The following is a 24,600-nucleotide window of genomic DNA, read 5'->3' as shown; positions in this document are numbered from 1 at the left end:
TTTGCTGTAGTACATCTCTATATACATCGATACAACATTACGTATTGATAGAAATCAACACGTAATGAAATAAGACCCCACGGTTTGATGATTGATTGATGTGTGGGCTGTCTTTCATTTTGACACACAGAACAATGGGGGCTATCCACCCTTATCCACAAGTAAGTAATTCACACAGCCTCTTCCCTCTTCTCTCTGTGAGGAGCAGCAGGTTCAGCTTTCAGAACAAAGTAACAAAAAACTAAAATGACATTCATTTTTTTAAATATGTCGTGTAGTAATAGATGTATTTATTTTTCTTCTCAAGAGAGTACCAGAATGTGTATTTTATGTTAGTATTTCAAAAAATCTCTTTCACCTGTGGAGAAATTGCAGGATTGTCTCCAGGTCGCCCTTTTTATTTACTACAAGACAAATGTGCCTTTTTATTTCATACAGTTCAATTTGGATTAAGACAAGGAAATAATCTAAACCTCACGCGTGACGTTTCACTGTCAAGGGGGAGCGTGTATGTAATTACATTGCAAATACTGACTTGAGCCCCACCACTGTATGGGTTAGCCGGCCCTACCATAGATTACCCAACAAAAATACTCCGTGGCCGCCACTGCCGCCCCGTATTGCGCATGCACAGATCTAAGATCCAGTAGAAATGATAAAAAGTAAAAGTCTGCTGCTTATTGTTCTACTAGGCCAAAATAGAGTCAAAGAGTATGAGAGTGAGAGTGTGTTAATTAATATATTTGGTAGTTTGGAGTAAGTCTGTAGATTTGTTTGTGTGTGTGTGTGTGTGTGTGTTTCATGTATAGGCCTCTCACGATAATTAATTTTGTTGGATACATTTTCCAGGAAATTATTGCAATAAACGATAATATTGTCGGCACCGTTGTATGACCATTTTAGACCACTGACGTAATGATAATATATAATAATAATTGAAGTACATCCTTTCAAACTGCTAGTCACATCCTCATGTAAATGGGAGTTTATCGAGTTCATTTTTATTTATCGTACGATAAGTCAACTAATTGCTTATCGCGACAGGCCTATGCACACAATAAAACAGTGGAAACAAACATGTGTTTGACTTTCATTAGTGAATGAAACTGTGTGCCCTTTATAGTCTGTGTCCAATATTGTGTATTTGTATATATTGTATATATATATCCTATATATATGCTAAGGTCCCGCTACTGACACGATAGCAGTCATTTCGTGCGCATATGTGTAATCAAACCTATGATACCAAAATCTCACTCCAGCCAAGTACCCAAAGTTGGCAACCCTGCTTTAGCCCCCCCCCCGTCGACTTTCCTGAAGTACTCCCCCGCTGATAGAATTCAACACGTAATTAATTAAGCCCCCACGGTTTGATGATTGATAGGTGCTCTCTTTCATTTTGACACACAGACATTTTTTACAATAAACATGTTAAACGGATAAATCCGTCTTCTTTCATTTATCTTTCCATTCCCACAACAATATACATAAAGAAATGACATATTTTGGACATAGTTCGACTGGTGATTAATCATGATTAATTAATTTTTAAGCTGTGATTAATCTGATTACAATTTTTAATCGTTTGACAGCCCTATTTTATTCATCACAGTATGTTCATTTCAAGTGTTTAATTTGAAGGAAAATAAAATAATCGACAATATCTCTTCAATCAATTTGAGAAAAACAATAACATCTATTGTGATCTACTAACATTGAGATTGTAAGTTAAATAAATATGTGTTGTGAATGTTAACCCTCTGTGTTATCACAGCTTCTATCACAGGTAGATCAGACATTTCAAGCACAACTTTGATAAAGGCAGTATCATTTTACATTCTTTTTTTTACATTTGAATAATTATGTAACACATTTACACTGCCGCTGAGAGAAGAAGAGCCCTGAATCCCAGCGCTGACAGTGAGCAGCAGCAGCTGTAATATTGTTATGGGGTCATTACAGGACATTGCACTCTGGGCTATGGGACATTACTGTAAGTCATTAGGACTGTTTGTCCCTGAGGTCTTATAGTCTTTTATTTTTAAAATGGGTTATGCCTGTCCTCCCTTTGTCTGCTGTCACCTATGAAACATCCTGGTGAAATATGTTAATATTTTAAAAGATTAAAAGCTGATTATTTGAAGTTTTTCCTTTTGTTTTGGTTTATTCTGTTTGCTTGAGTTTAATTTTTAGCAATAACCATTATTTTTAGCAATAACCACGTCACAAATCATATCTTTAAAGGAAAACAAAATGAACAGCTCAACACTGCTAATGATTTACAAAGTGCTTCATAAACAGGTAGGGGTTGGAAACATGTGTGACTGAGGCTGTTAAAAAAAACACTGCTGATGGTTAAACTTCTAATGGCTTGTGCATTTCTTAATCACTTTAAATTATGCTGCATATAAATGCGTCGGACATTAGACTACATATTCAGAATTCATTTCAGACTGAGGCGCTTTGTTTCAAGGTCATAGAGAGCAAAAGTCACTGTGCTGTTATCTGAGTTGTGTCATGATGAAGCATGTTCTATGTTAATGAAAGAACAATTGGTGTCTACGTTGTTTCCTTGTTCTTTATTAAGTCTCTAATCTCTCAGCTTGTAGCACTGGTGTCAAAGTTCATGCTGCTACAGGCTCCGTGCATAATCAGTGGTGAGTTTATGACCTCAGTAACCGGCGGCGTACGCCCACTTGCGAGAATCTGACTGAGCGTGGAGTCCGTCTTCATAGCAAACCACCGCCTGCACCACAGCTATTGTCGATGTTAGGTACTTTATCTCATGGTTCTTCAATGCCAAACCTTCCAGGACATTCTGCAAACAGGAGCAAATATTAAAGAAAACTGAATAAATGTGGCACGATGTTCAAGTTAGATATTTTTAGCGCACAGCAGGGATAAAAAAATGCCAAGTCTGTTCAGAGTGTTGGTTTTAAAACGTTTTGATAAATTGGGAATGATGCCCATTTTAAGAAATCATGTTGAGTAACGTCTGTGAAAATAAATCTTCAATTAAGCTAGTAATCAAAGAAAACACTGAAGTGTGATGTGCTGCCCAACACACAATTGATAAGATTTCAAAATCATGCGTATGTGGTAGCAACAGAAGCTACATATTTTACAAACATCAAATAAAGGGTTAGTTTTCTAGTTAATATCTTTCCATTAATTACCGTTAATGGTACATTTAAAATACATTGCATTGAGATGAGCAAGTTTTACAGCAACCATACACGGTATGGAGGATTTGCCTATTTTTAGACAGACCACAAATAGCCCGTTACCACCACAAATTGCTGAAATATTTTTCTCCATTCTTCACAACCCTGAAGGTAGACATAATGAAGAAATTCTTGGGTAAGAAGGTAGAAGGGCTTTATGTTAGCTGGGCTTTTGTGTGAGGGATTGTCTACCCACACACTCACATACGTCAGTGTTGTTTTTGTGACACTCACTTTGTCAAAGTCTGGTTCTGCTTCAGTGGCGTTGGGATCCAGCTGGTTGTGGAGCCTCGGCCCCAACACAGCTTTTTTCAGATCATAGTCAAAGAACAGTGCATTTAGAATCACCTTCAAAACAACAAAGATTTTAGACAATTATAACCCAACAGAGTAATTAAATAGTTGAATTAATGCAACTCTTTGATTTAACTTCTTGCAATTTTACCTGAGCGATAGAAGTTGTGATTTGCGTTCCTCCTGAGCCTCCGACCACCATCTTAACTTTGTTGTTTTTGTCAAAGAGGATAGTCGGACACATGGAAGACATTGGCCTTTTTCCTTTAAATATAAATTACATTATATATAAGTTTAAGTATTGTATTGGTTTATGTTAAACATTATTAAAATAATGTGTATGTAACTACATAAAATATCTATTTAAAAACAAGTTGTATGTTGGATATTAATCATTTTAATTAATCATTCATTGTATTCCAGATTAATAAACTTGAAACCCATAAAGATATACTTGGATTGAATATAGTTCCTTCCAGAGAGGGGTGGAGACATTTGATCCACATTTTTTTTTGTATTAATCCAAAGACAAACATTATTTAAAAACATAATGACAGTGTCGAAGGACAGATCGACTTCTGTGTGCTACTGTCCAACAGCCAGTCTATGTATATTAAAACTCTACTGGTTTAAGAGCACTTATGTGCATTTCTGTGTGAGTGTGTTTGTTTTATTCTGACCTGGTCTGATGAAGTTGTTGGGTGAAGGAGGCACTCCGAAGCCATTTGTGATGAGCGGAGAGCTGAAGTCGTCCATCTCATTGTTGAGAAGTATCCCTGTTGATCTTGACATTAACTTGGAGCCCAAACTGCATGAAAACATTAACTGTTAAAGGAACAGGGGAGGGAACATGACACATAAACCAACATTGGTAGACAAGAGATTTGTAAAGGTCAGTTAGGAGGTCATACAATAAGTTGATGGTGCTGGTGGCGGCCACAGCACTTCCATCTTCTGCGATCACCGAGAGGTGAGAGGTCCCGTGGTCATCAGGAATGTAAAACTCTGGCTCGTAATAGTTCATGTGGTGTGTGGTGTCATCTGTGATCTTCTCACGGAGGTCATAGGCATAAGAACTTGAAGTCATATTCTTGATGAGCTTTGGAAGAGAAAGAGGGACACGAAAATAATTCATAGGCCAAAAGTATTACTTAGTGTGTTTGTTTGCAGTAAGTACTGATTTATGTGCTGGATAGTTGACCATTGTTCCTGCTTATCCATGGCAGGAAAAGTCTGGTCACTCATGTGCATGGGATTAAGTATAGCAGAGATTCACGGACTTTTCAAAGAGGAATTGCTCTTCACTACTAGTCGGTAGAGGTTTAACTTTGATTAGTATATAATATAACAGGAGCAATCACTATCCTAAATAATAATTACCAAAGTATTCTTAAAGGGGACCTATCATGACAAATGCACTTTTGTACGTCTTTTATACATGAATATGTGTCCCCGGTGTGTCAGGGAACTCACCAAGTGTCAGAAAACACAACCCTCTCTCATTTCCCCCATACCCACATCTCTAAAAACGGGGCTGCAACGGATCTGATACAGACTGATACAGATTTGAAAGTTCTCTGACGTCAGGAACGAGGAGCTCCACCTATATGGCCATTGGCCAACTCTCCACCTATCAGGGGAATGTGGGGTTGGGCCACGGCCGGCCATTGCCGCTCGAAAGCGCTAGAGACGCAAGCGTTTGCTCCTGCTGCTATTATTCAATGCAATCCCTCCCTCGTTGTAATTAGGGTTAACACGGAAAACGGAGATCTCTTTTTCTCCCCCTCTTCTGCAGCCCAGCAGCTGATCTCAAGCAAGCTCCCCTCTCCTGCAGGGGGGCGTGGTCAGCTGCAGCTCATTTGCATTAAAGCTACGTCACAGAATCAGCCCCTCCAAAAATTCGAAATGAGGCATGGCTAAAATGCAGGATCTGTTTGGTATTTTGAAAAAAAAACTATATTTATATACTTTATATAGGTATGGCCCGACAATATATTGTTCAAATATAGCATGATAGGTCCACTTTAAACTATAATAAAATGCCTCATAATAATAACAACAATTGCCTTTTAAATAATAAACACACACCTCTTTAATTTAAGTGAAATATGCGAGAGGGGTTTTTAAAGAAAAAAAAATCAAAAACTAAATAAAGCTTGTGGCATTAGGTGATCATTAGGCAAGCATAAGCTCATGAACATAAATAAAATCTGCCATGGTTCCTTGGAGAAAGGTGTAATTTAAATGTCACTATACTGTAGGTTTCAGAAATCCCAGTAAATCAAAGACAGCAAAGAGGTCTCAACAGGGCTTAAAGACAAGAGTTCCTGGCTGACAATATCTGCTGAAATTAAGTCTTCATTAAGTAGAGGATCACAATAACCTTGGTGAGCAATTCCCCACCTAAGCTCTGAAGCAAGGGTGTCATCACAACCCGATTAGCCAAGAGGGGAAATACACTAAATTACCAAAGAACCTAAAACCAACCCTTTAACTGTTTTAAGCAGACACCAAGACCTTACATCTGTGATGTTGAGAAACTTTGGATCCCCAAGTAAGGTCCTCTTTGCATACGCAAAACGAAAAGCCTCCACGATGCGATGGTAGGTTAGGGTCTTCTTCTTTGTGCTTGACACGCTTTCTGCGGTGAAGTTGTACCCTGTAGAAAATGAAACAATCATCAGTTACACGTTTACTTCACAGCTTCACTCATCTGTCTCCATTCAGATGCTGTTCAGGTATAGGAGAGGAGACAGCTATAATGCATTTGACCCAGCCGTTTCTGTTCCTATGCTTTTGTTTAGTCTAAAAGCCGTTGTGACCAGACTATGGTATTACCCTGACTGAGCTGACAGCCGCAGGGGAACAGGAGGAGAGGCTGAGGGAAGAGAGAGTTTTAGTTTGATGGGTTTCAGCTGTCAGACAGAGGCATGAGTCACAGTAAATCAGCGGGATGAACGTTTTGGAAAGGCACTGAAATGTGTCCGTGGAGCTTCCACCACTGGACTGTGTCCAATTAGAGGTAAATTGGTAAGATTAGTGTTAGCGTGTGATGCAGGGGGCCGCCGTGTGTGTGGGTGGCCGGTCAGAGGAAAGGAAAGGTTCACAGAGATGAATAACTTTAGACGGAAGTTTCTTGTCTTATCCTGGAAGGCAGACACTGTCACTGTATTGAAAATAGTAGAGACAGTGCTCAACATGGATAGTTCTCTACAATGAACAGCCAACATAAGAGAAAGTTAAACCAGCCAGATATGATTTATGATTATTTGATGGAAATGATGATGGACCAAGTTAGCGATGAATAGATTAGCAACATGCTCATAAACTTTGCTGATCACACTCTCAGGTGTGATTACACAGACCACAATTATCTTTGGATCTTAATAACTTCCATCAAACAAAAGCCCTTCTGTCAGGGTTAAATTCCCTCAGGTGTTTTAACTTCATTCTCTAAATTGGAGGAAGTAACGAGATATTGTTTTTGTAGCTTATTGGTTTTTCTGTTTTCGAGACACCATCTGTTATTGTTGAAGCATCAACAATCTAAGTCCTCATACCTAAAAGACAAAGTATGTTGTTTGTCAGTGCGTTCTTCCATCAAAACAATAACACATCATATAAAGTTGTTCTGATCCATCACATCTTTTGTAAAATAAATACTTTGACTTGACTTTGATTTTAGGAAATATGCTTATTCCCTTTATTGTGAATAACTCATACAAAAATCAAAGTGGAAATATGGCAATTAGCAGATTCATAGTTGGTTATTAGATAGATTTTTTCATCCACTAAATCCAACATTTTAATTTAAAGAAAAAAATATGATTACCTTTTGACAGACAAGCTGTTTCTTATTGTTTCTAATAGTAATGCTTGGCTGCGTTAGCAGACAATCATACTTAGCATAAAGTTTCATTAGTGGTATCAATCTTGTCTTGAGCGCATTATTTTTTTTTTATCATTCCTTCTTTGATTTGATTTGATTTTCTTGAATTTGTATTTTAGCTAACACAACCAGAGCATTACAGGTTGTCTTAGTGACATCGAGCACAACTTTTAAGTTCAAAATTGCCCTTGCAGCCGAGTAAATCACCATAATGAATTGCGCCCTAATGACCGCCCTGCATGAATGTCTGTACTAAGGCTGCGGCCCCACGAGGACGAATTCGGTCGTTTGCGTTACTGTTTAGTGTCATATAGACCGTTCGGCCACACGAGGACGACCGAATATGGCACTAAACGACTGAGGAAACGACAACGGGTCCCAAGGTGGATAGAAATGCATACGCCACTCTCTGGGGGGTCAAACAGCTCCGTGTGTGCGCCCTATACGGACATTTTCAGATCACTGATAGTGATTGCGCAATAGCCCCGCCTCTCCCCACCTCTTCTGCTCACCTCCGCTTACCCGCGCCAGTGCTGAAGTGTTTCGCCACCAACAACAACAACAATGGCGGATCGCAGAGTTGCTATCGTGCTCCGGACGCTATTGACCATGCTACAGTTGTTTGTGCAACATCTACAGCAATAATGATGAAGCAATAGCCCCGCCTCTCCCCACCTCTGCTGCTCACCCCCACGTCAAAGTAAACTGCACCCTGAATTCAGATTATTTATCTTTCTCTCGCGAGTGAAGTCTAATCTGACAGGACGGAGACACGCAGCTCTGCTCACCTGCAGCTCCTCCCTCTGCAGCAAAACACACACTTCAAGTCAGATCATCACCCTTAGCTATTTTAATTACCTCTCAAACTTCCTAAACTAGTTATAAATATGTTTATTTTTACAGTCGGCCGGGTCACTGATTACTGGATGAGCTGCTGCATGAGACAGACACTGGCGCTGTCCGAAGAGAGGGAGGAAAAAGAGAGGCTCCGTGTATTTTATCATTATATTATATAGAGTCGTTATTCATTTGTTTTAAAGCTCAATAAATAACAAAGAAGACCTTTGACCGGCACTTTTATAATTTTGTCCGGAAGATTTCAACTTTAATACACGCTGACTGGCGAAAAACTCTGCCCGGTTCCCTCGGCCCCCACCGCGGAGAATAAACAGAAGGGCAACCATGACAACCTTCTTCTTCGCTGCTTTTGTGGAGGAAGTTACAGCGCCACCTACAGGCTCCTGCATATGTACTGCAGCTTCTCCAGCGGTTGGAGCTAAACGGAGCGGTCTCGTGTGGGCAGACACTCTCCGGATAATTATTGCATGTGGACGGAAGCCGTTTGCGATTGCGTTTGCGTTAATCCTATGCGTTTAGCCGTTTTCGTCCTCGTGGGGCCGCAGCCTAAGGAGCAGACAAACAGCAACCGTAACAATAAACATAAAAAGAAAAAATACATGGATAAAAGTTACAGTGCAGTCTAAGATTAGACTTCACTCGCGAGAGAAAGATAAATAATCTGAATTCAGGGTGCAGTTTACTTTGACGTGGGGGTGAGCAGCAGAGGTGGGGAGAGGCGGGGCTATTGCTTCATCATTATTGCTGTAGATGTTGCACAAACAACTGTAGCATGGTCAATAGCGTCCGGAGCACGATAGCAACTCTGCGATCCGCCATTGTTGTTGTTGTTGGTGGCGAAACACTTCAGCACTGGCGCGGGGTAAGCGGAGGTGAGCAGAAGAGGCGGGGAGAGGCGGGGCTATTGCGCAATCACTATCAGTGATCTGAAAATGTCCGTATAGGGCGCACACACGGAGCTGTTTGACCCCCCAGAGAGTGGCGTATGCATTTCTATCCACCTTGGGACCCGTTGTCGTTTCCTCAGTCGTTTAGTGCCATATTCGGTCGTCCTCGTGTGGCCGAACGGTCTATATGACACTAAACAGTAACGCAAACGACCGAATTCGTCCTCGTGGGGCCGCAGCCTTAATCTGCCTGAGTGTTTTCAGCTGTGTGTGTGTGTTTATGCAAATGAGCTGTGTGGTTTCTCCAACATCCTTGGCTGCCCATCTCCTGATCCGCCTCTGAAGATGGTGATTGGATCGACGTCGTCCAATCGCAGCGCACAGCCGGCGCACACCCGCTGGGGAGGAGTACAAAGGCTGCGGACTATCACCACTCTGGAGGCTCTGTTGAGTGAACAGACGCCTCTCGCATTTTGCTCTTCATTCTGTGGTTAACCTTGTGTGTTTATCTCCGTGTGATATTGGGTGTTAGTAGAGTGTAGAGTAGGTTAGTTAGTGTTTAGAATATCGTTAGGATTTGTGAACGTTGCCTTTAGGTTAGCTGTGTGTTTTGTGTAGACTCCCTTTGTTAGTTGTACCACTCTTGAAGTGAGGTTTTGTTTCGTTCAGTATTTAGTATATTAGTATTTATTTTACCTGTATGCCTTTAGACTCCTTTTTTGTCCTCCCTTAGTTTGGTTATCTGTCAACCGGTGCTCTTTTGGCCCTTTTGTTTGTTTCAGGCTGCCTGCCTGCCATTTTGTTACACCTTGCTTTGTAATAAAACCACTTATAATTAATACCAATACCACTCTGGTCGTGTCGCTTCCCTTTGGTTCCCCTAGCCCAATAGGGAACGTAACATTTATTTTATTAGCTTTTCTTTTTAATGACTGATTTTAAATGCCATTTTCTTAATGTCTTTCGTTTTTTGTAAAGCACTTTGAATTGCATTGTGTTGAAAAGTGCTATATAAATAAACGTACCTTGCCTTGCCTAGATACCCAGTTAGCTAACTTAAAGTCAACATTGCTTTTATTTAGTATATTTACTAAATAAAGAGTCCTCCTTTTGTTCAGTTATTTGTCAACTGGTGCCCTTTTGTTTGTTTCAGGCTGCCTGCCTGCCATTTTGTTACACCTTGCTTTATAAATAAATCACCTATAATTATACCAATACTAATCTGGTCGTGTCGTTTCCCGTTTGTACCCCTATAGCCAAGTGGGAACGTAACACGTGGGGGCTCGTCCGGGATATATAACTTAATTCCTGGGGTTATAGGTGGTATTTTTATTGCTAAAAACAATTTGGTGGACTTTGTGTGCAGTTTTAGCTGAGTATGGCAACTTTTGATTTGGAGTCGTTTTTGGTCTGTCCTTCTCCTGAGCAGTTAGTTCAGTGTCGTAGAGATGACTTATATGAGATAGCGCAACATTTCAGTCTCACGGTGAATAGGCAAATGGAAAAAAAGGAATTACAGGCTTTGGTGGTGGATGAGTTGGTGGAAAGGGGTTCTCTGGTGTTGCCTGCTCAAACTGAGCTCACTGTGCCTAATGTCCTTGCTAAAGGAGAGGGTAGTGTAAAGCACCGTCCGCGCCGCCTCGCTATAGTCCACCGTCTCCTGGCAGTCCAGATTCCCGGGAAGGGAATAAGCTCAAAGTCCGTCTCGCACGACTTTAGTTGGAGGCAAAAGACAGGGAGCAAGATAAGCAGTATCAGTTTCAGTTGGACATAAGGAAATTAGAAATGGACAAAGAACTGAGGGTGCTGGAGGCAGATAAGGAAGTTCGGATATGGCAGATGGAGCTAGACTCCGAGCTGCGCGCATCCGGTGCTTTTGACTCTGCCGGAAAAAACTTGGTATTCCCACCTCCTCCACCAGCCTTTGACGTGAGTATAAACATTTCCTTAGTGCCAACCTTCCGTGAGACTGAGGTCGATGCCTATTTTGGTGCCTTCGAGCGCATTGCTACAGCGTTGCGGTGGCCGGTTGAAGTTTGGGCTCTGATGGCAACGTGCAAACTATTTGGAAAAGCTCAGGGAGCAGTTGCGGCTCTTGCGCTGGAGGACAGTCTAAATTACGACTTGGTGAAGGGGGCCATTCTCAGAGTATACGAACTCGTTCCCGAAGCTTACCGGCAAGAGTTTACACACCTTAGGAAGGGTCCTCACCAAACTCATGTGGAGTTGGCCAGAGTAAAAGGGATGTGTTTTGCTAAGTGGATTGCCTCATGTAAAGCTACAGATTATTCTTCCTTGAAGGAATTGATTATGTTGGAGGAATTTAAGAAATGTTTGCCTGAGCACATTGTTATGTACATGAATGAGCAAAAAGTAAATTCCCTCTCTGCTGCGGCTGTGTTAGCCGATGAGTATGTGCTGATGCATAAATCTGTGTTTTCCCCGGTCTCTACTGAGAGATCGCGCCGTGTAACAGCCGCACCATCTACTGAGCCGTGGAATGTGTCTAATGTAACAAGAGAGGAGAGGGAGTGCTTTTACTGTCACCAATCTGGACATGTCATCGCCAACTGCGCAGCTCTGAAGCGTAAAGAGCAGCGGCAGAATATGTCCCCGCCAAACGGTATTGGTCTGATCACCCATACCCGTGTACAGGCGAGTAAAAGTGTTTCTGATGTCTCATTATCTGAGTCTGTGATTGTGCCTGTGTCTTCAGATAACGCTGTGTCCGAGGAGAAGCCAGACATTGTGGCTCCCCCTCCTCCTCGAGAGGATGTCGTGAAACCAGCGCAACACGCCGGCTCAGACAAGCCTCCCGACTTTCCGACTCTCCCGGTAACCCGAGAGCGTCAGCTCGTTCATCGGATCCTAGTGTTGGTGTTAGCTCTACAGCATGTTAAGATTCATGTTGGACCCAGCCTTTGGCCAATTGTGATGTTTGCCTGTTATGACCTCTTTATATTCTGCTCCAGCGTGTCCAAGCACAATCAGCATCTCCTGCACTGGGCTCTGATTGTGCGGGACTACAACAGTAGACACCCATCAGTAAAGGGTTCAGAGAATGTGTTGGCCGATGCTTGTCCAGGTTGAGTTGAGATGTTAGTGTGTGTTATTAGGAGTTCGTTAGTGTGTTAGGTTCACAAAACTGTGGGTTTGTGTTTTAAGGGGGGGGGGTGTTACGGTTGCTGTTTGTCTGCTCCTTAATCTGCCTGTGAGTGTTTTCAGCTGTGTGTGTGTTTATGCAAATGAGCTGTGTGGTTGCTCCAACATCCTTGGCTGCCCATCTCCTGGTCCGCCTCTGAAGATGGTGATTGGATCGACGTCGTCCAATCGCAGCGCACAGCCGGCGCACACCTGCTGGGGAGGAGTACAAAGGCTGCGGACTATCACCACTCTGGAGGCTCTGTTGAGTGAACAGACGCCTCTCGCATTTTGCTCTTCATTCTGTGGTTAACCTTGTGTGTTTATCTCCGTGTGATATTGTGTGTTAGTAGAGTGTAGAGTAGGTTAGTTAGTGTTTAGAATATCGTTAGGATTTGTGACTGTTGCCTTTAGGTTAGCTGTGTGTTTTGTGTAGACTCCCTTTGTTAGTTGTACCACTCTTGAAGTGAGGTTTTGTTTCGTACAGTATTTAGTATATTAGTATTTATTTTACCTGTATGCCTTTAGACTCCTTTTTTGTCCTCCCTTAGTTTGGTTATCTGTCAACCGGTGCCCTTTTGGCCCTTTTGTTTGTTTCACGCTGCCTGCCTGCCATTTTGTTACACCTTGCTTTGTAATAAAACCACTTATAATTAATACCAATACCACTCTGGTCGTGTCGCTTCCCTTTGGTTCCCCTAGCCCAATAGGGAACGTAACATTTATTTTATTAGCTTTTCTTTTTAATGACTGATTTTAAATGCCATTTTCTTAATGTCTTTCGTTTTTTGTAAAGCACTTTGAATTGCCTTGTGTTGAAAAGTGCTATATAAATAAACTTGCCTTGCCTTGCCTAGATACCCAGTTAGCTAACTTAAAGTCAACATTGCTTTTATTTAGTATATTTACTATACAGTAGAGCCACATGCCCTCAGTGGAGTCTGAGAGAGTGACTGGTAAAGTGAAGGCATCTCACATTAAAGCACTCCCACGAGTCCCACTCAAGGCTTACCTTTCAAGATGTTTAATATCAGTGAGAGCACAGGGCCGCTAGCGGGGGCATTAGGAACAGCCATGTTGTACTCCCCCACATCCACCCTTAAAGGGTTCTCGTCCAAGACAGGCGCATAATCCTTCAGATCCTCCATTGTGACGATGCCACCTAAACACGGATTGACACACACTGTGAATGCACACTAAAACACGGCTGGAAAAACAAATCATCCTTAAATGGAAATGAGCTGTGCCAAGAGAGGTGCATGTTAGCATATTTTATTCAACCCGGTATCACGGCAAGACGTGAACATGTGACGATTTACCATGCTGGGAGACGTGAAGATGTCACGATGTCGTCCCTTCAAACGTGACAGTTACTGTACTGTTATTGTTAACATGGCCCAACCAGTGGAAAAATACTCGGAAATGCCAAGCAAATGCTCTACCCCGACGCTCGGTTGTTATTGTCAATATTAGTATAATAATTATTTATTTTTTAATAGTCTCACTCGATTTCGCCGATTTTCTTTGTGCCCCAGCTGGTTGACACCTCTTTAAGCAGAAAGAAAGGCTACATTAATGTATTAAATCGATGTTAATCCATGTGTGCGGTTGTGGAATTAACGGACGTGACGTTGTGCGATTGCGTTGCCCGGCAACAGTTTGAGTTCATGTTAATTTACAAACTCTTCAACTACAACCCTAGTTATATTTTAAAACATTTTAGAAGGCCTCACGAAATACTTTAATGTAAATTAAAATGTGAAGGAGTGTGTGTATGACAAAATACATCTGTCATAAACAATACCGGAAACAGACTGAGGCAAGATCCTCAGCTCGGTGATTGGATGTTTTAGCCGCAATGCACGTTGGGATATGGTGTTTATGCAACACATTCTCACTCCCAACTCGGCCTATGTTGACGTTATGTCAGGGTCCCTGTCGTCACTTTCCAAAGCAAGGGGGGGCCCTTTAACGTCGAGTTTCAACTATCAGGGAGTTCCATTGACTTGCATAGAGCTCCCTGAACGTTGGTAATAGACGAGTTGGGATCGCGGCGAAATGCTCTCCGCAGATCCATTCTCACAGCGTTTATCAACCTTTTTCTAAATCAATATCAAGCCACGCTTATTGTGTTTACTTCTTTATTTTAATTGAATAATGTCGGACTTTTGTTGCCGTCAGTTAGGGGGAGAGTAGGGGCTCAGAAAACTGAAATCTGTATTTCATCGTTTTTTTCCTTCTAATTTTGTATTATTTTCTAAACCACACACTGTTATTTACTCAACAATAAGACACAATTATCCTTGTGTTTATTTATTTGGTTGATTGTATAATGTCGGACTTTTGGAGTCCGTCAGGACCGAGGGTCGGAGCAGCTCATAGTAGTTGCTTTAGAGAATTTTACACCCGGAAGTAAGTATTCAACCGCTTTGCTTGACAAACCCTGTGATTAGTCCTCAAACTCTGTGATAGGATGTTTGAGTGGCAGTGCGCCAAGGGTTACGCCAAGCGTCAAACAGTACTTTGAAATGGGATGGAACCACGGCAGACTATCCAAAACTGGATTCGAATTTGTTATACACACATTCCTTCAAATTTGTATTTTTATTTACATTAAAGTATTTTGTGAGGCCTTCTAAAATGTTTTTAAATATAACTAGGGTTGTAGTTGAAGAGTTTGTAAATTAACATGAACCCAAGCTATTGCCTGGCAACGCAATCGCACAACGTCACGTCCGTTAATTCCACAACCGCACACATGGATTAACATCGATTTAATACATGAATGTAGCCTTTGTTTCTGCTGAAAGAGGTGTCGACCAGCTGGGGCAACAAGAAAATCGGCTAAATCGAGTGTGACTATTAAAAAATAATAATAATTATATTAATATTGACAATAACAACTGACTGTCGGGGTAGAGCATTTGCTTGGCATTTCCGGGTATTTCTCCACTGGTTGGGCCATGTGAACAATACCGTGTAACTGTCACGTTTGAAGGGACAAAATCGTGACATCTTCACGTCTCCCAGCATGGTAAATCGTCACATGTTCACGTCTTGCCGTGATACCGGGTTGATTTTATTATATCTCCTGAAGCCTTTTAAGCAAATGAATTTTAGTGATAAGAAACTTGGCAGTAAGGATGATAACCATAATGTCCTTGTGTGTGAGATTACTTTGCTCTGTGGGTAGGGAGGAATTATATCATCTGCAGAAGTAACTTTTTTTATTGTAAAAATAAATAAATAAAAGATTTAAACTGTTTTACTATGTAGGACACAAGTGGAAACTTACTACTGCTATCATGCATTTTATTCTTACAATGACATCAGCATGTCTAAACCAATATGATTAATTATATTCTATATGTTCTTTCAACAATATCCCAAAATAAATTAAAAAATAAGAATACTACCTGCTGCCTGAATATCATCCACAAGGCTCTGGGCCAGTGGTCCATGGTAGAAAGCATTAGGACCCTCCTCTGCTATTTTCTTGTACGTTTCTCCAAGCTTGGTAAATTTGATGGTGTCATTCTCTTTCAGGATGTCACCATTTGCCCCACAAAACACTTCACTGAAAAGGAGAACAATAAAGATGCAGATTTTAATATGGCATGCTTTAAATTAGTATGACTCAGAGGCATTAGCCAGTGAGGTTATCATAAAATGATACAAGGCTTCTTCGGTTGCCTCTCACCAAAGAGCTTTGTCATTTCTGATGGTTTTCCTTTTGCTGGACAGAGCAGAGGCAAGTGCCCTGCCCAAAGGAAAACCATTTACTGCTAGAGCAATGCTCGGCTGGAACAAGTCCCTCCAAGGCAGTTTGCCGTGTCGTTTGTGCGCCATTTCATAACCTCGAATCTCTCCAGGTACAGCAACAGACAACCCTCCTACCGACCATGGAAATTAAGATTTAGATTATTGCCTCATAAATTATTTGGACAATGTATAGGGCACTGGTAAAAATGCTACTGTGGGATTTGACCTGGGAGACCCAAACTGTTGTTGTTTTTCCTGGATTTAGAGCTCTCAAATATTACACACATTACATTTAGCTGACACTTTTATCCAAAGCAACTTACAATAAGTGCAATAAACACTATACTGTAGTTACAAACTGCTCAAAACAAGGAAAATGCAGATATATTAATTTCAAACAAGTCAAACCTTTGCAAGAGCTGGTAAAATAGTATAGAATGGGCTAAACCCTTTAAGGTCATACACATGTGATTCTTCCCCTAACTAGTTTACATTAGTTTGCAACTGATTTTTTCTTTTTTTAATAAATACATTTGCAGTCAAGAAGACTGAATTATACAGATGTGTAAGTGCACGTTCTCTTTTGTTTGTCACTATTAGGTCTTTCATAATATTAACTGAAACTTCCACCAGCTCTTTTCTACATCTGTTAGCACCGGTTAAACATTACCCTCCTGGGATAAATCTGTACTGTTCCCAAACATGTCCTGCGTTGCATTGCGTGGAGCCGTCTCCCTGGCGTCAATCGTCTCAACCAGTCCTATACGTCACAAATCAGGAATTACATTTAGGATTAAGATGATGAGCAAATGGTATGAGTTTGCAGCTTCAGTGATTAAGGAAACCGAAGGTGGTGAGGTATGTTTTAGTAAAGTTGTACCAGTTGTGGCGTCGTAGATGGTTAGGAAGAGTCCTCCTCCGATGCCCATACTGTGAGCGTTCATAAGTCCAACACACAGTAAAGCAGCTATAGAGGCATCTACTGCAGAGCCCCCTTTCATCAGTATGTCTCTGCGGTAAAATTAATTAAAACACAAGAAGGGAAGGGGTGGAGGATTAGTTTTTGCACTACATACCTTAAAGAGGACAGTAAAGACTTTAAAGTGGACATATGCTCCTTTTCAGGCAGACATTTGTATGTTGTGCCTCTACTGCGACATGTTTACATGCTTTAATGTTCAGAAAGTGCTTTATTTTTCTCATACTGCCTGTGCTGCAGCACCACATTTCACCTTCTGTCTGAAATAAACGCTAGCCAATAGAAGTGCGTGTGTTACATAGTGATGTCATGATGTTACTGAAGTAAACAAAGGAGTCCAATGGAGGCATTTTATGCAAGGGGGGAGTGTGTGGGAGAGAAACTCCCTCTGGAGGGAACTCTGGGATGTTTGCCTTTGGAGACCATTTACATGCACAAAAACACATGACAAAGGGAAAACCCCAAATAGCATTAAGACCCTTTGTTGGAAAAGAATAAAACATGTTCACATGGATTTGCAAGGTGATGTGCAAGCAGTTTTCATGCCTGTGTTTACGCATGTGTGAGTCAGATTACAGAAGAGCAACATGTCTGCCCTTCAGGATGTTTGAGTGTGTGCGCTCTCACCTGCCGACCTCTGAACACGGCCCAGCGTCTGCTGCCACCGCTGCCTTCTGGTACACATGCTCAGCCGGTATCTTCCTTTCCCCCACACCATAGAAGACCCACAAGAATGTTGCGACTGACACTAACAGCAGCACGACCAGGGCCAAACTTACTGTTTTCTTTATCTTCATCTTTGTAGCGCAGGAACAATAAATGCTTTATGAAATACCTGTCAGGAAGCAAACATTTGTATAAATTAAACCTGTAATATATGCAAAGGCAGCTGCAGAGAGCTGCATGTTGTTACATCTGAAACAAAGCAAACCAGATTTACACATCACAAAATAAAATAATATTGTATCAACAGAATAAATACATTTGGAAGAAATGTTAAGCCATTTTATAACCCACATGTTTTCTGATCTTTGTTCAGTTTTTATGGAAACTTTTGCATTTACAAATTAAAGCCAGGATGTGTCTTTCTTTGTTTACTCTACAAAATTAGATTTGTAGAATAAACACGGACGTTTGACCGGAGGATTTCTTTACAGTTTTTTTCAATTGCTAAAACAAAACAACATTTTGTCAAAACACTTAACACAATTCACAAATCCACACACCCAAAGTGCAAAACACCTCATATCAGTGCTTGAATTGGGCAGGCACTCACCGGTATACGCAGTACCGGCACTTCTGATTTTTACCCATGTGGTACCTGCACTTCTTAATGAGTACCGGCAAGAAAAGTAAATCTGTTTACAGTCGTTTCATATGGATGTTGAGAGGTATCCATATATCTCTTAATTTTGCTCTCAAAGGGCACCAAATTGATGCATCTAACATCAACATTTAAAAACAAATCTTCCCGGGGGTGCATATATCTCTTAATGTTGCTCTCAAAGGGCACCAAATTGATGCATCTAACTTCAACATTTAAAAACAAATCTTCCCAGAGCGTACCATAGATGCATCATGAGATGCCGCCGCGCATCTAAGACGCGCCACAGCGATAGACTAGAGCAGAAAAGACATCACATAACGTTAGCATTTCGAAAATGTTAGCGTGGCTTAATAATAGTGCGAAAAGACAGCGGTTGTCGCCGGACAAGGATTCCCTCTCTCCTTTCCTGCTGAAAGATGGTGAGTGTACTCAGGGACGAGGAGTAATTTAACCAGCCGCCAGTAGGAGTCAGGCTTTACTTTCTTTTATATCCATAAAGAAAAGTAAATCTGTTTACAGTCGTTTCATATGGATGTTGAGAGGTATCCATATATCTCTTAATTTTGCTCTCAAAGGGCACCAAATTGATGCATCTAACTTCAACATTTAAAAACAAATCTTCCCGGGGGTGCATATATCTCTTAATTTTGCTCTCAAAGGGCACCAAATTGATGCATCTAACTTCAACATTTAAAAACAAATCTTCCCGGGGGTGCATGCCCCCGGACCCCCCTAGAGGGTGTCGTGTCCACTCCCCACTTATAAAAATAGCACTTTACCACTGCACCCCCTCTAATCTCAGATGCACCCTGAGTCATTTTGTTTAAGTACAGTGAGCCTTTCTAAAATATACAGTAAAGAGACAAACCCACCAGCATTATAGGATATACTATATGACTTTGAGCCAAATACTTGTTTTTGGGCTGTATAAATAAATTGACTTGAAACAGTTGCTGATTTAGAGTACTGGCACCTTTTTTATTGGAATTACCTGGATTTCTGCATAAATTGGTCATAAAATGTGTTCTGATCTTCATCTAAGTCACAACAATAGACAAACACAGTCTGCTTAAACTAATACCACACAAACAATTATATGTTTTCATGTTTTTATTGAACACACCATGTAAACATTCACAGTGCAGGATGGAAAAAGTATGTGAACCCCTAGGCTAAAGACTTCTTCAAGAGCTAATTGGAGTCAGGAGTCAGCCAACCTGGAGTCCAATCAATGAGATGAGATTGGAGGTGTTGGTTAAAGCTGCCCTGCTCTATAAAAAATACACACCAGTTTGAATTTGCTATTCTTAAGAAGCATTGCCAGATGTGAACCATGCCTCGCACAAAAGAGCTCTCAGAAGACCTACGATTCAGAATTGTTGACTTGCATAAAGCTGGAAAGGGTTACAAAAGTATCTCTAAAAGCCTTGATGTTCATCAGTCCACGGTAAGACAAATTGTCTATAAATGGAGAAAGTTCAGCACTGTTGCTACTCTCCCTAGGAGTGGCCGTCCTGTAAAGATGACTGCAAGAGCACAGCGCAGAATGCTCAATGAGGTGAAGAAGAATCCTAGAGTGTCAGCTAGAGACTTAAAGAAATATCTGGCGCATGCTAACATCTCTGTTGACGAATCTACGATACGTAAAACACTGAACAAGAATGGAGTTCATGGGAGGACACCACGGAGGAAGCCACTGCTGTCCAGAAAAAACATTGCTGCACGTTTGAAGTTTGCAAAAGAGCACCTGGATGTTCCAGTAGTGCGCAAAATATTCTGTGGACAGATGAAACCAAAGTTGAGTTGTTTGGAAGGAACACACAACGCTATGTGTGGAGAATCCAAAGAGTTCACATTTTTCTTGCAACTGTATCTTGCAAAATGAAGCACTGCACTCAAAACTACATACACACTTAACAAAACCTAACCGTTGCACCCAGGGTTGAGAGGGTTTTTGTAAATGTAACAGTCAAACAGTCAATTTCAACCTCATCCCATGAAGTTTGGCTTCAGTGCAAATTATTCAACCGAAACAGCCAACTGCTTTTTTATAGAAAAGGTCAAAGCAATGGTTGACAAAGGAGGTGTTGTTGGTGCAGTATTTATGGATTTACGCAAAGCCTTTGATACAGTCAACCATAAGGTCCTTCTGTCCAAACTGTCGGCTTTTAACTGCTCTCCATTAACACTCAGTTGGATTGAATCATACCTTACTGGTAGGCGTCAGCATGTTATCGTCAATAATCGACTCTCTCCAGCTCTAGACTTAAGCACCGGAGTACCACAAGGTTCAATACTTGGTGCACTTCTTTTTTCCCTATATATTAATGACCTGCCATCTGTCTGTCCTGAAACACAGGACACACGCTGTGGAAACACAGCTATATGCCGATGACACTGTGATATATGTGCATGCCAACACAAAGCAAAAGGCTGCTGATAAACTGACCTCAGCTTTAGTGCTGATCACTAGCTGGCTACACCGCTCCTGTCTTCAGCTTAATGTCAACAAAACAGTTGGAATGTTTTTCACAAAAAGAAAATGCAACATTGTGTCAAATAGAAGCATCTCAAGTGAAAATATCAACATTGTGCATCAGGTTAAGTACCTTGGAATCATTATTGACTCTAATGTCAATAGAGTATCAGCTAGAGACTTAAAGAAATATCTGGCACATGCTAACATCTCTGTTGACGAATCTACGATACGTAAAACACTGAACAAGAATGGAGTTCATGGGAGGACACCACGGAGGAAGCCACTGCTGTCCAGAAAAAACATTGCTGCACGTTTGAAGTTTGCAAAAGAGCACCTGGATGTTCCAGTAGTGCGCAAAATATTCTGTGGACAGATGAAACCAAAGTTGAGTTGTTTGGAAGGAACACACAACGCTATGTGTGGAGAATCCAAAGGGTTCACATTTTTCTTGCAAATGAAGCTTAGCGCAAGTTCAATAAGGAAGACCTAACACTTACACGTCACTCGATGGCTCCCTTCCCCCCTCATTAAATATGAGGGCGTCACCCTTCAGCAGCCAATGGCTGCACATGCTACATTCCTTAAATGCCTGCTCTTCCTCCCTGTCAGTTGTCATTTGCAGATGACCGCAACCCGCCTCCACCCCTCTCGCCTCCAGTCTCCTCCAGGACAAAGCTAAACCTTCCCTCTTCAGACCGGTCTCACCTACTCAGCACCACCACCAGTGTCTAGACCCCGGGGATTTCATCGGAGCGGTGCTTTCCCTCCTAAATGATTAAGGAGTGTTTGGCGATTAGGCCCCTGTAAACCGGGGCCTAATCGCCAAACACCATTACATTCTCCTGTTGTATTATCATGGCAATCATTTCATTCATATGACGTGTAAACAATAAATATGTAATTCTTACATCACGTCTCTCCGGTTTGAACTGTATCTTGCAAAATGAAGCACTGCACTCAAAACTACATACACACTTAACAAAACCTAACCGTTGCACCCAGGGTTGAGAGGGTTTTTGTAAATGTAATCAGTTACTGATTACTGAATACATGGCTCTGAAAGTAATCCGAATACAGTTACGTGTCGTAACGTATTCAAATTACTTTTAGATTACTTTCTTTTTCCATCACAGATGGTATGTTTTGGTGTACAGGAGACACAAAAAGCAAAAGGAAACTGAACATCTTTTTACTGTTTTAATGGCTTATCAAGGGCACAACTGAAACATAACTTCTGAAACGATGTAACAACATAATACACTTTTTGGGGATGCAGTTTGGGATGTGAGGAGTGAGGGACACGGCTTAGAAAGGGTGTGTCACCTTCTGTCTTGCCAGTGTTGGCAGGACATTAATTAAAATGTCGAACTCGGACATCATTTTAAGGACATTTCGGCCAGGGGTTTTAGAGCTATATTTGTTTAACCACCAGATTGGCAAAACAGGAGAGTGTGTGCACCAGTCTGCCTTGATCTATGAATTCATGCCTGTGACTCTCACAGTATCTGCTGCCCACAGCTGTTTTATTGAAGGAAAAACTCCTTCACTTCATGAATTCTCTGCAGCACCAGGAGGCAGTGGGAGGGTTAACTCAGCCTCTGAGAAGAGGAGCGCGCAGTGCCTTTCACGCACTGTGCTTACCTTCAGAATCATTAGAAAAGCTAAAGCGCGACCGCAGGCTGATGTGTTTTAACCACACACACACACACACACACACACACACACACACACACACACACACACACACACACACACACACACAATTTAAACGCAGACTTTTGTTCCTCCATGTTTCATTGTTATTGTTTCACTGACCCGTGAATTTTTTTCAAACGCTCCCTTTTTTGGTCCATCTGCGGCGGTAATAGGTTTTGTGCGCTGTGATGATTTGGCTGTACCTTTAGTAATGCATATTACCATCTCAACTGTCATCAAATATGCTGGCCTTTTAACCATGACTTGGAATGTCTTGGATTAAAAATAATGCTGTCCCCTGAAATGTCATTTGTGCTCATTGTTGTTTATCGCCCACCATCTTCAAATAATGACTTCTACACCACATTCAAAAAACTTCTTAAAGCATGTGATTTCAAAACAGAAGTAATACTGCTTGGTGACCTGAATTGTAACTGGTTAGACAAGACAAGTAGGAAAGCCCTTAAGCAAATCACAGATAGTTTAGACTTAACACAAATGACAGAAGGACCAACCAGAATAACCTCATCCTCACAGACACAAATATACTTAATATTAAGTAATAAACCTGAGAGAGTGGATAAAACATTTAATTTCATCACTGGACTATCTGACCACAACTTAATATTAATATCCAGAAAACTCACAAAGAAACGGTTCCACCACCTCTGGAACAACTAAGAATACAAAAAAAATGAATTTGCAAACTTTGAGCTGTGCAACACACTGACTGGGAAAGTATGCTAACTGGGAGCAGTGTAGAAACAGACAGCCAAATGTTTGCGACCAAGCTACATGATTTAGTGCAGATGTTCTCCCGAAAAATGAAAAGTGGAAAAAACAAAAACAATGCACTTCCTTGGTTCAATACGGACATATTGAACTTGATGAAGGAAAGAGACTTTGCACTGAAAAGAGCACTGAAAACTAAATTAACTACTGACAAGCATAGGTTTACTTCATTATGTAACAAAGTAACTCAAACGATCAGAAAGGCAAAAGCCAACTTCTTCATAACAATAATTAATGAGGCAAAAGGTAACACTAAAATAATTTGGCAACAGATTAAAAACTTACTGGGAATCAAGCACAGGCCAAAAAAGCAGCTAGAACTAAAAGAGAATGGTAACCTAGTGCAAGACCCAGAACAACTTGCCATAGCTTTTAATACATATTTTATTAACTCTGTAGATGAGATTGCACAGAACTTCCCTTTGAGAGCAGAACATATTATCAAAGTCGACGAAAGTAAGATGTCCTTTTGCATTCAACCCATATCGGAATTAAAAACCAAAGCAATTATTAATTCTCTTAAAACTTCGACAGCTAAGGACACATACGCTATGGATTCTACAATGCAAGATTACTTACTGTAGTCTGCCCTCTTACCCAAATCATCAATTCATCTGTATTACATGGGACATTCCCAAGTGCATGGAAGACTGCAATTGTAACCCCTATTTTCAAGTCAGGTGACCCTCTCAACATCAACAACTACCGCCCAATTAGCATCTTACCTGTAGTATCCAAAGTGGCTGAGAAGTGGGTGTCAGAACAGCTTGTCTCCTTCTTAAACAACAGTCCATTTCAACCTCATCCCATGCAGTTTGGCTTCAGTGCAAATTATTCAACCGAAACAGCCAACTGCTTTTTTATAGAAAAGGTCAAAGCAATGGTTGACAAAGGAGGTGTTGTTGGTGCAGTATTTATGGATTTACGCAAAGCTTTTGATACAGTCAACCATAAGGTCCTTCTGTCCAAACTGTCGGCTTTTAACTGCTCTCCATTAACACTCAGTTGGATTGAATCATACCTTACTGGTAGGCGTCAGCATGTTATCGTCAATAATCGACTCTCTCCAGCTCTAGACTTAAGCACCGGAGTACCACAAGGTTCAATACTTGGTCCACTTCTTTTTTCCCTATATATTAATGACCTGCCATCTGTCTGTCCTGATGTGGAAACACAGCTATATGCCGATGACACTGTGATATATGTGCTTGCCAACACAAAGCAAAAGGCTGCTGATAAACTGACCTCAGCTTTAGTGCTGATCACTAGCTGG

At 41.1% G+C, this 24,600-nt stretch overlaps 1 protein-coding gene across 1 annotated transcript in view; it reads right to left on the bottom strand.

Annotated features, from left to right (window-relative positions):
- Positions 1-1,369: 1,369 nt before the first annotated feature.
- The window catches only part of ggt1b (gamma-glutamyltransferase 1b), a 65,586-nt gene continuing 42,355 nt past the window's right edge, over positions 1,370-24,600 (bottom strand). Inside the window, exons 3-14 of the mRNA XM_034096102.2 lie at positions 17,662-17,869; positions 16,936-17,066; positions 16,726-16,815; positions 15,994-16,186; positions 15,710-15,870; positions 13,306-13,455; positions 6,041-6,177; positions 4,430-4,617; positions 4,199-4,326; positions 3,670-3,782; positions 3,459-3,572; positions 1,370-2,818 (exon numbers count right to left, since the gene is read on the bottom strand). Of these exons, the coding sequence (XP_033951993.1) occupies positions 2,672-2,818; positions 3,459-3,572; positions 3,670-3,782; positions 4,199-4,326; positions 4,430-4,617; positions 6,041-6,177; positions 13,306-13,455; positions 15,710-15,870; positions 15,994-16,186; positions 16,726-16,815; positions 16,936-17,066; positions 17,662-17,831 (1,722 nt within the window). The 5' untranslated portion in view covers positions 17,832-17,869 and the 3' untranslated portion in view covers positions 1,370-2,671. The remainder of the gene's footprint in view (positions 2,819-3,458; positions 3,573-3,669; positions 3,783-4,198; positions 4,327-4,429; positions 4,618-6,040; positions 6,178-13,305; positions 13,456-15,709; positions 15,871-15,993; positions 16,187-16,725; positions 16,816-16,935; positions 17,067-17,661; positions 17,870-24,600) is intronic.

Source organism: Pseudochaenichthys georgianus, chromosome 12 (genome assembly GCF_902827115.2).
Source record: "Pseudochaenichthys georgianus chromosome 12, fPseGeo1.2, whole genome shotgun sequence".
Taxonomy (NCBI): Eukaryota; Metazoa; Chordata; class Actinopteri; order Perciformes; family Channichthyidae; genus Pseudochaenichthys; species Pseudochaenichthys georgianus.
The sequence above is the reverse complement of the archived record's forward strand: the minus strand, read 5'-3'. Positions and strand labels throughout refer to the sequence as shown.